At 49.5% G+C, this 17,072-nt stretch overlaps 1 protein-coding gene across 1 annotated transcript; it reads right to left on the bottom strand.

Annotated features, from left to right (window-relative positions):
* Nucleotides 1–4,179: 4,179 nt before the first annotated feature.
* LOC121662632 (homeobox protein NANOG-like) lies at nt 4,180–7,231 on the bottom strand. Its single transcript, XM_042023994.1, has 4 exons — nt 6,946–7,231; nt 6,260–6,534; nt 5,448–5,537; nt 4,180–5,099 (listed from the first exon to the last, which is right to left on the bottom strand). The coding sequence occupies exons 1-4, from the start codon at nt 7,193–7,195 to the stop codon at nt 4,677–4,679; spliced, it is 1,038 nt and encodes a 345-aa protein (XP_041879928.1). The 5' UTR covers nt 7,196–7,231; the 3' UTR covers nt 4,180–4,676.
* Nucleotides 7,232–17,072: the final 9,841 nt, after the last annotated feature.

Raw genomic sequence — 17,072 nt, 5'->3', positions numbered from 1 at the left:
TGGCATTGAACCTCAAGACATGGCCAGTATGATTTGGGGCAAGATAAGGCCTTTTGGATGGTGAGTCATATAATCTTGGCACAGCCCCCACCCCTTCCCCCTACAACCAGCAAGTGGCTTACATTGGGAAAGACTGTTATTGGAACAATTAGAGGCGTGGGAACAATTAAGCCAATTGAAAAGGGGCTGGTTAACATCGGAGGGTGGACTACAAAAGCAGCACTTATCAGGACTCTCACACCATTATGAGGATATTTTTCAGTTCTTCTCGAGCCAATAATGGTGTTTACTTACCTGAATATCATCTGAAGCTTTTCCATGCCAACCCATCAAAAGGCTGCTGTAGGTGAAAAAAGTTGAGCTTGCGACTGGTTCTCACTAATAATTCTCTGGAAAAGGCGTCACGTGTCATGCCCTGCTCCTTCAGAGATGCTTTAGGACAAGGCAGGATTTTGCTGCAGAGGCTCGGGGACTGGCTTGCAGAAAGCTGCTGTCTGTAAGAGCATCAGTTGTGACCTCCCTGCTATTGACCTTCAGCAAAGTAGTGCTAACAAACACTACCAAATCTTGCAGTTTCCTCAGAGACACAAAATTTTTCAGAGGTCATCATTCAAAGACAGACCTTATTGCCACAGGTGGTTATGGAGAGTCCAAAAGCCCGCGGCAATTCCAACAGGCAAATAAGCAGCTTCCAGGAAGGGAGGTCATTGATGTCTGCTGTATCAGGAGCTTCATTCCCAATGTCCTGTGTAAAAACAGCAGGAATGCAGCTTCTGTTAGAGGGAGTCCCTCAGCCCCAGCCAGCCAGAGGGACGCTGGGGGTTTGGATTATTTTCTGGTCGTGGGGCTCACTCAAAGCAGAAGTCCCAATGTTGTAATTTGAAAAAGATTCAATAGTTTGGACACTGCCCAGCTGCTAGAGAGCAGAGGGACCTTGGTCAAATATGAGAATTTAATTCTAGCCTGGTTCTGAAAGAGATTCACAGATATGACCTGAGGGTGCTCCTCAAAATTTTGGATAGCATGAAGATAAAGTGGCCCTCACAAGTAGGAAAAAACTTGGCGTTGAGGTTTCTCGGGGGGTTTTTTGGGTTTTGGTTTTTCGGTTTTTTTTTTTTTTTTTTTAATGTCTAAGTGTCATGATTTAGAGTCCTTCATGCCTCATGACTATTCAGTATCAGCCAATATGCTGCTGCCCTCTGATGACAGGCCTGGCAAGAGACGTGTGGCAACGCTTGACTGAAAATTTCCGAAACCCTGTTAGCTCAGCCTTCGGGCATGCGCTGTAGTTAGATAACTAAATATGTTTACACATGCCTGTAGGGAAGAGCCTATTAAAGCAAAGATCACGACTTTTATCTGCACTGGAGAGACAACTGGGGCTGTGAGCCCTTGCTCATGGGTCACTCAGAAGAAATACATAGCTTGTAAAAAACATTGCTGCAGGCCACATTGACACTGAGAGCAAGGTCGCTTGCACCACTCTACCTGCTTGGTATTTTGCCTGTGGGACAGCTGGAACCCAGTGAACTACAGAATAAAACCCTGGTCTACGTAATCTGTACTAGATCAAATTTCTTCTGCTTAGGTGGGATTCTCTGCATCACTGGAACTACATCTGCAGCTTTGGTAATGGAGTTGTCATTGACAGCTGGAGTTTTGTCACTGCAGAAATACTGTGAATGTGCAGTCCCACAAGCTGTAATGCATATGAAGAGCTCCAAATCATCTTACAGCTTGATCCTAAAAAGATTTGCTGGCAAGGCAAATCATGTTTGCAGTGTGCAGAAATCACTGTAACACAGCACAATCTCGAGAAGCAGCAGTCCTAACAGAGGTGTAATGTATCCTAGCAGAAAGAGCTTTTGCTGGCATGCACCTACTTCCTCTGAGGAACTGACAAACTCTTCTGCAAGTATAGGCTGGAGGCACCTGCACCTCCACCGTTTTTGGTAGTAGTGCCCAATTACGTGTGCAGTTGTTTCACATGGTGATGTGATTCAGGCATGTGAAGATAACAGAAGAGAGCACCAGCTCTGTGGAAAGGCAGACTCCTGCTTAAGTCCACAATCTCTAGAAACACTTTATGAACTACTAGGAGGCCTTTCCAGCCTACCTTCCAAAACTCCAACAACAGCTGCTCCACATGCTCCCTCCAGCTACATGTGCTTGCCAAACCTGCACCAACCCAGGCTGAGCAACCAGGGGAATAACACAGCCACGAGGGAACATTCAATTTCCACAGAGCCCTCCCATAGTACATGGAGTAACACAAACCACAACATGCAGAGCAATCATTCTCAGCCCCAGGGCTGTTTTAGCAACAGTATCTGTTCCTGCAGGACATCTGGCTAGCTCCTTAGCCTTGCAGCAGACACATGAAAAAAAACATACCAAGCAACACAGGTAAACTGCAGCAGGCATCCTCTGCAATTATTCTACAAATATCTCTATACCTTATTTCTTTAGAACTAAAGATTGCATCTTAAAAGAACCGTAAAAACATAAGCTGCTAATTTTAAAGCTGAAAGACAAGGCATAGTGCCAGGAAAATCCACAAACACCAGAGGTTTATGTCCAAAAAGGAGATAGAGCAGTCCTGTAACTTTATTCAAATAAAGGGAGAGGTCATGGGCATTTCCCATGGGTCTCTCAAATGGTTAGGAGGAAACAGCCTCATTTTCACCTTAATTTCCCGACTGCATTTTCCTCTCTCTTTCACCATTGGCTGAGGGACCTGAGAGGTACAGACTTCCTGAATCGCTTAATACAAATCCCCTTTCTAATGTACAACCCCCCTCTATTCTTTTCTGTGTCTGCTCTTTTTCTCTAAATCCATGGATTAGCACAGAGTGAGTAACTGTGTTAATTTAGTGGAATTCCTATGGAATTTATGGTTCCTCCCATTGCTTCTTTCACCTCTCAGTATCTGGGTTTATCTACCAGTAGGGCCACAGATTGTTTGTAAAGACACCTCCCTCTTATTCCTTCCAATAGGATGTATGACTTTTATAGGTGTATGGTTCAGCTTTATTTCTTCAAGGCAAGCGTTGAAATTAATACTATTGGCCACAGAATTACCCAGAATTCATACACACTGATATTGGGATATGAATCTCCCACCCAGATGAGAAAGGATCTCTGTTCTATAATGCAGAAAACCACATGAACCTGACATTCCCCCCCTTCCGGACCAGATTTACCTTTTTGTGCTGTTTTGAGGTTGGCAGCCCACACGTATGAGTGACTAATTCTTTTGTCCTCCTCTACACAGGCTCATGCCTCCGCTCTTCTCTCCTTCCTGTACCTATTGTACCTTGCCTCAGGAGCAGAGGATTGCAGCATTGCAAAAGGAAAGAGGGGATATGCTTTTGCATCCACACAGGCAGGTTCTGTTCAGCAAAGGACCTGTAGCAGTTTGAGCCTGAGCAGTCAGCTGCCAGTTTAGCTAACTGTGCTCGGTGGGAATATGCGCTGAATTGCCCCTTTCAGACAGATGAAGGGCTTCAGTGGTGTAGTGTAAATTCAAAGAACCTGGGATTAAACACAAACACAACTTCTGCTAGTTTAGAGGATGAGTCAATAGCAGCTTGGTTCTGGTTTTGTTTCCATGCTGGAGGCAGGAGATTCTGTTACCATTTGAGATCAGCACAAGAACCTCAAGAAAACCGCAGATTTAATTAAGAAGGATTCCAGGCCTCCAGTTGTGACCTTCTGGAGCAGCAGCAGGAGGCCACACCATCTCTAGGACACTTTCTTTTGCTCCATCCCCCTTCTTCAATAATTTTTTTGAAGCATTGCTGTTCAAGGGCTAATATAAGCATGTTACAGGGCTGCACATCCCTTCAAGCAAGCAGCTTGTTCAGTTGCCTAGCCCTGGAGCCTCCCCCTGCCCTCCTTGCACTTGGCAACACACCTGCATACTAAAAACAGGCTGATAGACTTCTGTGACTTGCTCCTTTTGAACAATTGCCTGATCCCACCCGTGGGAGAAAACACAGTAGGGTTAGTTATTTCCTCCCTTTCCTCAGTACTGCAGGTCTAGGTCTGTGTAGAATAACCACTCTCACAGCAGGCTGTTTCAATGCAAGCTGGTGACATCATTACAACATTAAAATAAAGTAATTTATTTCAATTCAAACAACTGTGTAAGAACATTTAACATTAAGAACACTGAACATTAAGCAGAAATAGTAATAACAGACAGGATGCACATAACATAAAACATGCCTGGTAACACTGCAAAAAAACCACACTTTATGAAAAATTATTCTGCAACAACAAATATTCACCTCCTTTGCAGTGGAAGCTCTGCTGCAAGATGCACAGGGCAAGGATCAGAGATCACCTTCTAGAGAGGCAGCAAAGAAGGTGAGACCTTAACAACAAACAGACTGTAACAACCTCTGCTGCTCACAGCTGTGACATTGCACACTGGCCTCAATAAATGAGGTTCAATCTCATCAATACCCAAAGCATCTCTGCCAAGGGTTAGCTACGAACAGACAGGCAGACTTAAACAGAAAACTAGCCCCAGGCAACAGGGTGCTGAGCCCCTCCTATAGTTAAAACAGGAGTAGTGGAGGAGGGACAAGAAAAACGAATAGAATCTGTATCCCGAGTCAAGAGCCTGGAAATCCCATGGGTGAACACAAAAGATGGGAGAAAAAAACTACTCAGACCTGAGACTCATACCAACTCTGGGTCCCCATGGGATGCCAAGGTACCTGGCATTGATTCTGTATAGGAGAGCTCGAAAATGGTGTGACAGTGTCAGAGGTGTTCTGGAAGTTGAAGGCATCTTCTACCTCCACGCTGACATAATCTATATTGTCAAAGCAGCTGTGATAGAAGTTCATTTGCTGGCTTAATAAACCCATGGTTTGCTGGGTATTGCAGCCTGTCCCACCTTTTCCAAAGGGCCCCTCATCCTCCACAGACACGAGTGAGTACAGGTTCTGCCCATTCCCATAAGTCTGTCCGCTGCTGTAAGCCTGGTGCACGTTGGGCACAGCCTGAAGGTTTCTGCTGGTGCCGACAGGGAAGACCTGGTGGAACGTGGGGCCTATATCCAGGTAAGCAGCCTGATGAACCCCATTCTAGGAGACAGAGAAAGTCGGTCAGTAGTGCAGAACCACAACAACGGCCCATTTTTTCGGATAGGTCCTCCTTTCTCCCCCAGCTCCTCCTCCAGGCTGAACAATAGCGCCTTTTTCATGCCCATTGTCCTCCCAATAGACCAGTAAGAGCAGAGATGACCGGCTCTTCTCTTAGTAATCTCCAGCTCAACGTGTCGGAAACCAGTTTAAAAGACATGCCACTGTAAGCTCTGTTAGGAGAAATACAACTGGCTTGGTAATATTGAGTCCTGTGCATTGTTTGAATTAGCAGGTTGGACATGCAGACTGGAGGAGCCGTGACTGGTGGTGGTGGGGAAGTTTACTCACCTGTGGTAGATACATCCCTTTTTCCACCCACTGGCTCTCCTTTTGGCAACGCTTAAATTTCATCCGTTGATTCTGAAACCATGTTTTCACCTAAAAGTGATGCGGAAAGGACATAAGAAATTAGAAATTGACTTTCAGAGCTTACTACACATCCTCCTTTCTGCTACAATCCAGTTTCTGCTTGACTACTAGTACAGTAAATAATTTCAGCAGCTAACAACATGCAGCAGATACAGGTAGCTGTGAAATCACAGAGCTGAGACATGAAAACTAATATTCCTACTCTTCCAATCACCACGGGATCTTCTTTCCCGACTTCAAAAACCCTACCTAGAACACTGGCCAAGGCAACTGCAGCAGTCAGCTTGAGCAGCACCATCTCACTGCTGTGCCAAGATCAGGGCTCAGGACCCCAGGAGTGAGTCGTTCTTTTAGTCAGACACAAGCAGCAAGGACACTCTCTCTAGGGAGAGACCAAGGTACCACTCCGACTAGGAAAGGCCACTTGCATTGCAGTGCAAGTATCTTTCTACACTCAGAGACAACACACGTCCATACAGAATAGTTACTGGACTCTGCATAGCCCTGCTTTGCTGCTCTCTGCAGGCCCTTTGAAACACCTGCACGGAGTGGGTGGAGAGTGCTGGAACCAAACATAAGAAGACTGAGTCACATTTTCACACCCTCTGCTGTCTCACACAAGCAGCAGCACGGACAAGATAATGAAAAGAAACTTATCTCTGGGGTCTAAGAAAACAGAAAATCACAAAAAGAGACCCCAACTTAGCTGCCGCTCAGAGCAAGATGTTCACCTGTTTGTAGGTGAGCTCAAGGGCAGCAGCCAGCTCCCGGATCTGCTGGGGGCTAAGGTACTTCTGGCTCTGGAAGCGCTGGTGTAGGGCTTTCAGCTGGTCCTGGGAGAAGGCTGTGCGGCTCTTGCCAGCCTTCACCACACCCTTGCCTTGCGCCTTGACCTTCTGCAAAGAGGAGTGGGGAGACGGGCTGCCTGCTGCGGTGGGGCTAGTGGCAGAGTCAGGGGTGTAGTACTGGGTGAGTGTCCCAGAGCTGGAGGAAGCTGGGGAGAGAAAAGAGAACCGAGGTGAGCAAAATAAGGCAGGGAAGACTCAAAAACCTCTAAAGTCCAGCTTCTCCGGAGAATTTAAGATTGTTGGTGCCCTGGGGACTCGCAGGGGCTCCGTAGCCGTGGGCAGCGCAGCGAGATGGGCACAGGCCGCCTCGCGGCTGCGGGACCGAGGCGCCTCGCTGGTCCCCCCTTTGGCGCGTCCCGTCTGGGCAGAGTGGCCCCGCTGGCGCCGCCGCAGCCGCGCCCGGCTCCCGCCGCCCTTCCCCGCGGGGCCGCGACCACCGCAGCCTCACCGGGGCCGGGGCCGCCCGCAGCACCGGCATCGCCTCCCGGCCCCGGGGCAGGAGGCACACGGGCCACACGGGCGCTCCCAGCCCAGGGTAGCCCGATTGCTCGGCCGGGCCGGCCGCGTACCTGAGGGACTGGGCGTCTTGGCCGCGGGCAAGGGGGGGGCGTCCGGCGCCGGAGCCTCCTCGGCGGGCACGCTGTCCATGCTGCCTGCGGAGAACCAGTAGTAGTCTCCATACCTGGCCGCGCCGGGGTAGGGCACGTAGGACGGCGGCGTGGCCAGGTGGGCGCTCATGGCCGGGCCGGGCCCTCCAGCCCCGAGCATGAGGCGATGTGGCGGTCGAGGCTGCAGGCAACCCACGAGCAGGCACCCCATTGAGGGGAGGATGCTTTAAGTCCTCCCCAAGGCCCTCCTGGCCTTGGCTGGAAGGTATTGTCATGGCCATTATCATGTTAAAAGTTGGTTGATTGGGGGGAGGGACTTCGAGGGTGTTCAGGGACTGGGGGAGGGCTGGGACACCGGGCCACTCTTACCAACTTGGCTCCCAGGTGCCACGGTGGGGATCAGTACATCCCTCCCTGCTGGGGCGTGGGAGGGAGATGCTTGCTGGCCCCTCGGGGCAGCAGGCATGAGCAGAGTCGCCTGGTGAGTTGGACAGACCTTGGCAGACATCCCCCACCCCCACATTTCACACTCTTCCTTCTCCCAGGTCCCCACCCAAACAGAAAGAATGGACCCGGAGCCCGCCGCGGGGCATGCGGAGACTTTGTGCGTCTGCATTGCAGATCGCAACCATCATTGCAAACAGATAAGCCCTCCACGTCCCCGCACGTGAATCCGGACGGGGGCAGGGGGGGATGGCCCTACAGAGCGGTGTCTGTACGGCGGGGAGGACGGCTTAAAGAAAGTTAGGCTGCTTCTCCCAGCGGCTCGCCCAAGGCTAAGTCAGGTAGTCCTGTTCTACATATTTTCCAAGCTTCTTTGCCCCGCCAGTTAAGACTTTTTAAAAAGTGATATCTTAAAACAAAAATTTAAAAAAAAAATTTTTTCTACACAACAGGGAGAGATGGAAGTCACTGGGTCAGATCCAAAAGGAGACAAGAGCACTGCAGCTGTAAAAGAGCTTTACAGATCCTTAAGGATTTGAAGTTAGGGCCTACAGCCTTCTTGGGGAGAATGAACTGTTTCCCTTGCCACCCTTCCCCCCCCTGCAGCTATTACTGCTTACTTTAAGGAAATTAAAAACTTATCGGGAGGATCACACAGCCCGGGAGTTACAAAACCTGGAAAACCACTTGGAAGAAGTACAAATGAGGGTATGTGACGCATCAAGCAAATTCCCCACCTCCACCAGCGCAGGGAAACAGGTAGGGGAATCGCTACTAACCTGTTATACTGCTAAACGCCTTTAGGACCTGACAGGGAAAGGCCGCCCTTGATTTCAATTTATCTCCGCCTCCCATCTTGAGTCATAATAAGAAATGAGCCCCAGCTGGTGCCCTGAGCCAGCAAGGAAGGGTCCTTGCCGGGCCTACTTTTGATCACCTTCTAATTAATGAAGATTTAGTTTCTCAGAATCCGGACAAGATCCAGTCGGGGAGACTACTAGGAATGTGGGAGGAAGTGATTATAATCGGGCGAAAGGGATGAAATGCCCAGCTAGAGCCAGTGCCTGCTTCTGGCCCCAAAGCAAGCAGAGCCAGCCGGGCTGTGGGTTTTGGGCAGGTCGCTTGCTCGGTGCTCGCAGCGCAGATGCACGAACGGAAAGGGATTGTCCCTGGGAGGCGAAGCCATCCTGCTGCCCTTTGTGGGGCAGAGAGCCGCTGGTCCCCATGTCCCCTGCTGGCAGGGCTACCCCGGGACACGCGTGATCCCCGCGGGGGCTCTCCGAGTTCCCCAAAACCAGCCCTTTGGGAAGACGGAGAAAAACGCGGGGTCTCGACAAGCCGCAGCCCTGGTGTTTGGCCGTCCCAGAGGCTGCGGGAACCCCCGAGTCGTCCGAGGACACACGGCTGGTGAGGATCAGCCGCGGCAGAGGGATTAGAGTTGTACAGACGGAGTAATACCACCTCTGCCAGCAAATCCTCCCTCGGAGAGCTCTGTGTGTGTTTGGAAAGGCAGCAGGACTGCTCGTAGTTTGCGATTTTCATACATAGATCAGTTTTTGCCTATGTATCAGCTTCCGTCTCAGAGTCAGACCTGCATTCTAGTGAGCATGGAGCTGATTTAATGTCCTTTTTTTTTTTTTCTTTAAGTCTTTGTTCATATTTTTGTTTTCTCATCCCATTTGTCCTCCATTCCTTTTGTTTTATGCTTTAACCACAAAAACTCTTTTCCACGCATTCCCTTCCAGTGAGGATAATTTGCTCCCTCTCCCCAACCATACCTCTAATCAGGTCACCAAACATATCTTTTTTAATGTCATTGTGAGAGAAATAAGACTTATGTAAGTGTATAAAACCATACCATCTAAAGTCAGAATTTATTAAGGAAAAGAAATCCAGTTATTTTCCCCCAAATAAATGACACATATAGAAACATACTGGGAAGGTAAATCCAGAAGTCATACAGACACAGGGAATGCTATGGGAAACATGATGTGGACATTTGGGAAGCTCACAGGGTGATCAGGTTTGGAACATCTGACTGTGGCACCATCAGCCTTCAGACTGGATATGCTGCCCATGAATCTCTAGAGCTGATGTGCTTTTAAAAAATACCTGTTGGGAATGACTCACAGAGCAGATGCAAGTATCCACTCATGTTTCTTTTGGAACTGTTTTGAGCTGAAACAGCAACACAGGTCGGATCTAGTCTGATCCTGTTTTTCTCGACAGGGCCAAATAGCAGGAATAGTTTGGTTTTTGACCCTGGGTTGTGTCCTCCTCTCCCTTCATTCTGTAGCTACCCCCTTCTTTTTCAGTTCTTAGCTCATTATTTGCCTAATACTGTGGAGCATTAGTCAGGTAAGTAAGTTGGCTTGTTCTTGACACCCATACCCTCACCCATGAAATTGTTTGCAAAGACATTAGCACACATCTTTCCTATCAAGTATATGGGACTGAATGCAGCCACTCACTGGGCTGCAGCATGCTCTGAAAAACCCTTTCTGTAGTGCTTCGGCAGCAGAGACAGAAGCTCAGGTCCAAAAGCAGCCTTGGCCTCTTAGTCTAAGCACAGTGAGACAGGACTGTTGCTGGAACATGTTTCATCCAGGAAGTTCCCCCTACAAGGATCTCCCATCATTCTCACTAGGGTCACTACCTTCAGAGGGCTGGAGCCCAAGCTTGCTCTAAAGTGATGCAAAACCACCAGTTTACACAGATGGAGGCTGGGGGAGCACCAGCTGTCTAATGCTGTAAATCCAGCTCTGGAGCTCACACCACCGAGTCAGAAATGCTGGGGATTTCCTACCTCAGAGCATCGCTAAACCCATTTTGATCAAGAGGATAATGTTATAGTGGTAGAGATTGTCTCAAATTTTACATAGATTAGGTGGTCTCCTGCCTCCTGTAGCTGGCTGTAATGTGGGTCACCTGTGCTTTGGTAAATACTGTGAAGAGTCACTGCGTGTCGCTGTGTCATTCTGCTCGTGTTGGTGGTGCTCAGCGAGGCACCAGGGTGCTGGCTCGGTATTAGTGAGCAGGGAACCATGGCCAGAGCCCCACTGCCCCTCGGAGGTTTTCCTGGGAACCACCATCCTCTGACAGGGGTGTGTGTGCTTGGGGAAGGCAACTAGAAATCCTTGCCTTGTGTTCTGTTGAGCTTGTCTGAGCTTTTGTCCAAAGCAGGCACCTTTAATTTTGTTGTTTTATTTTTGTTGTAATTGAACACTCCCCAAGTTAGCTGTATGAAAACACTCCTGCCCTGCAGCTCTCTGTGCTTGCCCAGCCCTTGGCTCTGGACAGCCTGTCCCCTGTAGCATGGTCATAGCCTGCACTCTGCACTCAAGATGACAGCCTATAGAAGGAAGGGAATCAAGAAAGAATAACAAAAATTAGGCCCTCATTCATATTAAAATACAGTTTTTCTTTCTCTTGACTCTTTAGGGGAGCAGGTAGAGCAGAGGACAAAGCTTCTCCCTCCCCCTGACAGCCCAGTCTCTCAATGCCCCGATGATTACTGGGTGATATGGCCCTTTGTTAGCCGTGCAGGGGCAGACTGGCACAGGGCAACCGTGGCAAAAAGCCAAGTGGCTCCCTGAAAAGGCAAGAAAGCTGGGTTTCAAAAACCAGGTGGGAAGCAGGCTAGTGAGAACACGAATTTCTAGGGTTTGATGGGTCTGTTCTTTCTTTACCAATGCTTCATCCATGCCTGCCATGCACGTGATGCCAGAGTGCTGTAGCTGTAAGCACTCACCTCAGGAAGCATTTCCTATCGGTGCCCATCAGCTGGAATATGGAGTAGTCTCGCAAGCGGCTTGGAGCCAGGGTTATGTGAAGTCCTGGGGCACATGGAGAGATGTGCATATGAGGCAAAAACTTTCCAAGCATCCTCTCTGCTCGAATCCTCCCCTCTCCCCACTATCCCTGCCGTGGTTGTTCCCACAGGCTCAGTTAGGAGTGTTCTTACTAAAAGCAAACAGCACAGACAGACCTGTGCTCAAATGCCTTCTGCCGTTTCCACCTTAGGGGGGAATGACAAATCCTGTGTTTCTCACTGTACCAAGGCCCTATGCATGGCATGAGCCACTTCCCCCACTCTCCTCCAAAGGCTGCTCTTCATCAAGCACTTTGCCTTTTGTTCTCCAAACACACACCACTTATGAACTTTGAAATTACACAGAAGCTATTTTTCCCCCCTCCCCTGAGACTTCTTTGTTTGTCTTCCTCAGTCTCATAGGGATAGCTTCCTACAGAATCCAGTGCTGCCAGAGCCTTCAGTTCAAGTGGGACCCTGAAGGGGTAGCTAACTCTCATCCTCTCCCGAGTTCACTGTGTATTGTGGCACCTGCTTTCTTCCACATATCTCATCTGAGGATGATCCCGTGTATGTCCCCATTGTAAATGAATATCAGAACAGAACTAATGGGGATTATGTGCCAAGTGGGTGACTGTAATCACACTCGTGCAGGCCATAAGTGGGCACACAGTCTGGAAGTGCTTCTAACACATCCCACAACCAAATTCTTCCAAGTTTGCACGTACTTTTCATGCAGCTCACTGTGCCAAATCTGTGCTATCAGGATTTTTGTAAGTCCCCGAAAGTCCCCAAAGGAGCAGATCACCTGCGATGCAAGTGTCCAATTGCAGGGAAGGCTAGGATTAGGAAAAATAGTGCTCAGTTTTCAAATCTGTCAGGGGTTGAGACAGGGATCCCCCCCATTGCCTGGCCCTTGCCCCCACCTATACGCCCTCTCCTTTTCTCCAAGACTGGCTCTTGCAGATGCATTCATGAGCGATTAGCAAGTGTTAGAGCCTGAGGCTCCCTAGCTGGCACCCGCTCTACATCTGAATGGCAGAGCCGGGTAAGCCCAGGGCTGTGGAATGGGATCTGCAAGTGGATGTTGTCTGGGCCTGACGGAAGAAAAAGATTTACCTGCTTTTGTCTGACAATATTTAGATGGCCGACTTGGCTGAGATGGAAAGAGAATGAAGAGCGGAACAGTGAGAGGCTGGAGCTTTTTAAACTGGGTGTCATTTGTCTAGGAATTAAATCCAGTGAAGGGTGGAAAGTGGGTAGGGGAACATAGCACTGCCATCAGTTATTGGTGTAAAGATTAAAATTACCTGTACTTCATCTCTAAATTCCATGGAGCTCAAATGAGGCTGTGAAAGCACATTGCCTGGGGACAGCAACAAATACCAAAGAGACCGACCGTAGTGTGGACTGCATCTCTCCCCAGGTGCAAGGTCAGAAGCCAGAGAATCATACAGTGAAAGAACTCCAGACCCCCAGACTACTGTGACAAAATAAAAATGCTTCTCCAGCACAGCTTAGTCATGATGAAGCCATGACTGTGTGTGTTGAGAAAAACATTTTGCTAAAAATTCCTTGTCTAGCCCCAGTTGTGTCTTTCATGCAAACTCTGGGGCTAAGACAGGTCTGAGAACACCTTCTCTTAACCCCACTCATGACTATATTGCTTTACTGTGGTTGTAAACAGCCTAATAATAGTGTCAGAGTGCTTGCAGATGCAAAGTACCCTTGCAGAGAATTTAATGGCTTTGGTGCAGAGATACAGGTGTCGAGTTGTGATCCAGCAAGGCCCTCTGACATGGCAGCACCTCAGGTGTCTCTCTTCACTCAGTGCACCCATCAAACTTCACCAACTCTCCAGCAGAAATGGTCAAGTCAGGTGTAATTCATCTCTCCTCAGCCACTGCAATGCACAGACAGCACATTGATGCAAACCACTGAAGATTTCAGTTTCTATCAGTATCCACCTGCTCTGTGAACCAACGTGCTGGCACTCTTTCTCTGTGATTTGATCCCCAGAGAATAGATGCACGCCCCTGGTCATGGGATTCAATACTTGTCCCCTTTGTGTACTGACCTTCTTGTGGCTTGAGAGAGCTGCTTGGAGCACCTGAACCTGTCCTTGAGGCACTGAATGACGCAGTTATGGAAGTGCCAAGGGCTGCTGACAGCCTGCTTAACAGCAATCTGCTATGGCACCAGGGAACAGGAGGAAAAGCAAATTCTCAGAATCAGGCTGTTCTGTGTAACATCCTCTTCCTAGCTTTCAAAATTCCCTTGTGGGGAAACACATGAACATCTAGTTTCAGTCTCATGAAATCAAGGCCAAAAGAGAGGGAGTTAGTCCAGTGGGACAGGTGCTGATTTCTGTTCCCTCTGTGTAACCACGAGCAGGGAGGGATTCCTGTCCCATGGCAGTCAAAGACACACATCGAGTTGGGTAGCAGTGAAGTTTGAGATTTTTTTCTGTGCTTGTAAAAGTGCACCTGAGTGCACACTCTGACCCTTTGTTTATATGTGGCAATACATGCATTCCAGGACAAAGAAATAAAGCTAGACACAATGAGGAAAAGCTGAGCCACAATAAGTAGAGGGGAGGTAAGAGAAAAAGAGAACAGAAAACAATTTTATTAGGTCCAGGTTCCTAGATTGCCTTCATCGTTATGGTGTCTGAGCATTTTCCGGTGGAGTATTCAATGGCCTGACTCAGATCTGCCACATGTGGTTCTTTGTCTCTTTCTCATCCTCTCCTCAGGGAGACAGCTGCACACTTTGTGGAAGATTTAACTTTGGCTTAGCAGGCTTGGGTTTGGGGCTTGTTCATAACGTGCTCGCAGCTGTCTGTATTTGAGCTGTGTGTTGGAGATGTGCACCTTTTACTCGAAAGCAAAAACCAGGCCATGTTGTAGCACAGGCTTATTGTGACCCCTAAGACACCTCTGCTTCCTGCTTAGACTAGGTTTTCACAGGGTTAGAGAGCTCCCTGCTATCAGTACAGTGGAACTGCTGAGAGCAGTAGATGTCAGCTGTCAACTTCAGAGCCATAAAGGAACTTCTACATACTGGCCTGAGGCCACTGGGTTCATTAAGATGTTGAACTTGGTAAGTAGGGACCAGCCTCACTCAGAAAACACAGCTCAGATACAGGAAAAAACAGGCCAGCAGGGATGGGTGAAACACTCCCCAGTCCTGTCCTTGTGCTGTCCGAAGTCTACTAACTTAGGAGGTTGCCCACACTGTTTGCTAGTTGATGTTGGGAGTGGAGGAGAGTTTCGCTTTACATGAGTTGTCAGCAGAAGTGTAACTGGCCAGCTGGTCTGATCCAGTATTTTGGGATGTAGAGCGCTTAGAATACAGTAAATGTCCAAGCTAAGTGAGGGATGTCCGCTGTTGCACTGTGCTGCATCCATCACAAACCCATGTTCACCAGCAGAGAGCTCCAGGCAACTTTCCATGTCAGAGAAAGACCTTACCGTACCAAAGGGACCACTGTTCTAGGGTCCACCTCCGAGCCAGCACTTAACTCTATGGTTTGGTTATGGATAATGATGGAGTTTGGACAGTTTGAAGCTAAAAAATACCAGCTGAGATGCTGGTTAAATACTCTGGCAGTGATCTGGAAGAGTGGTGTCAAAACTACAAGAAAATGCCGTGTGATGACATTGGGTAGTTCTGTGGCAAAATGGTCTACCCATGACCTGGTCTGGTATGAACTAAGTTATCAAATTATCAGGTATGGGGAAGGACTAAAAATAACACATCAGCTCTTCAGTAGAACTGACAAAAGAATAATACAGCCTTAATTAATTACTTCCCAGAAACAGGTCACTGCCTACCTCCCCACCCTCAGCAGTACACATAGCAGTGGGTGATTGCAAATACTTCTGTTTGTTTCCCCCACAAGCCAGGAAACGGAGGCACAAGGCTGTGTGGTGGCTCGGCAGTCCTGCCAGGCCTGGAGCAAGCATCAGGTGATTCACAAGTCTTTGACAGCTTGCATTCTTAGGCTGAGCAGAAGTGAAGATCCGTGTTCTATTTAAAGTCAGGTTTTGCGCTGGCATCACAGAATCACAGAACCAGTTAGGTTGGAAAAGACCTGTGAGATCATCAAGTCCAACCTTTGACCGAACACCTCCACATCAACTAAACCATGGCACTGACTGCCATGTTCAGTCTTTTTTTAAACACGTCCAGGGACGGTGACTCCACCACCTCCCTGGGCAGATTCCAGTGCCCAATCACTTTTTCACTTCCTGCCCAGACTGCCGTTTGTATTTAGGGAAGTAGTGTACAGGCTTGTGACACTGCTGCTTTCTGTGCCCCAGCCCTGGGCACTGCACAGAGCCTGGCAGGAAGCTGTCTGGGTTTGTCACAGACATGCTATGACAGCGTGTCCCACAGACACTTGCTGGGACAGATATGCCCTGCCAGGAGGGCAATGTGGAAGCTGGCTAGTCCGTATCCCAAAACACAGCTGCACGGAGCTGTGGAGCTTCCATGGTGTGCTCCTGCCTTGTGCTGCTGCCAAGGGAGAGGGGCATCCTGGCATTACCCTCAAATCCCTCCAAACCTCAGAGGGAATGCCAGTTCAGGCAGAGAATGAGTCACTTCACATCAGCCCAAGCAAACTCAGTGACCCGAGTACGCAGCTCCTCAGGGGGTTCTGCGTTATGCAATCAGCTCCATCCCACACCCGAAAAGAAGAAAAAGGGGTAACCCTGTCTGCGTCCCAAACCTATGGCGGGGGGCCCGTCCAGGTTCGGTGACTGTGACCCTGGCATGAGGGAGAGCCGGTCCTGGGACACAGCAACAGGTGGAGAAGGACCCCTGAAGGAGGTCAGCCTTTCACAGACGGGTCATTTCTGGGAAACCCGAGCCTCCTCCGGCACGGCACAGCACGGCCGCTTTCTGGTGGGAAGGCTGAACTCGAGGGGCCGGGGATCATGCCCCCGCCGCGGCTCTGCCGTGCTTTACCGTGCGGCGGCCACCGAGCGGCAGCAGACAGCCGCGCCGGGAGCGGCGGGAGGCTCCCGCATCGCGCATCCCGCCTCCCTCCTCCCGCCTCCCGTCTCCCGCCCCTCCGGCGCCGCCGGGCAGCGGACCACGAGCGGTGCCCGCCCGCCGCGCCGCCTCCGCGGGCCCCGAGCGGCTTCGGCGCCATCATCATCGTCGCTGAGGACGTGTCACACGACATCCAGGGAACGTGGTGAACCCCACCAAGATGTGCAGTGATATCAGCCACGACAGCACCTAAATCTAGGAATTTGTATTTACACAGTTTTGCACCCGAAATAAAAGCTTGGAAACACGGCTTCTCCCCCAGCACAACGTTTTTGTGCCTTTCTGTCCTTGCCCTGCTTGATTTCCCTTCTTCAGGCTCACAGCTCGCCCCTGTGCTGTCGACAGGATTTCCTGTTGCTGGCAGCAAACCCCAGACAGGGCCTCTGTAAATCGGCGTTTAAACTGGCATCAATGTAACTGGCTGCAAGCTGGCCCAGCTTAATTGCTGAGAAATGCACATCTTCGCCTGCTTGCACAGAGGGAGGGACCAGCATCCTTTCTAGCGTGACATGCCAGACTGTAACTGTCTTTTTGCAAAGGGAAGACTGGATGTGACACCAGGAATCTTGTAGAGGTGTTGTCTTGGCTCTTCTGTTCTCCTTGGCAGCTGATACTCACTACTCTTGTGTTTCTTTCAGTATGACACCGTCACCAGCTCCTGGCTTTGCCGCAGGCCGCTCAGATTCTCCGTGGGTGCTTTTTTTTTTTTGCTACCTGTGCTGCAGGCAAGTGACTCATGCGCTAGAGTTTCCACTAGACAGATACCCATACA

This window comes from Corvus kubaryi, unplaced genomic scaffold (genome assembly GCF_017639235.1).
Source record: "Corvus kubaryi isolate FWS band 111438036 unplaced genomic scaffold, C.kubaryi_AGA036_p1.0 37260, whole genome shotgun sequence".
Taxonomy (NCBI): domain Eukaryota; kingdom Metazoa; phylum Chordata; class Aves; order Passeriformes; family Corvidae; genus Corvus; species Corvus kubaryi.
The sequence above is the reverse complement of the archived record's forward strand: the minus strand, read 5'-3'. Positions and strand labels throughout refer to the sequence as shown.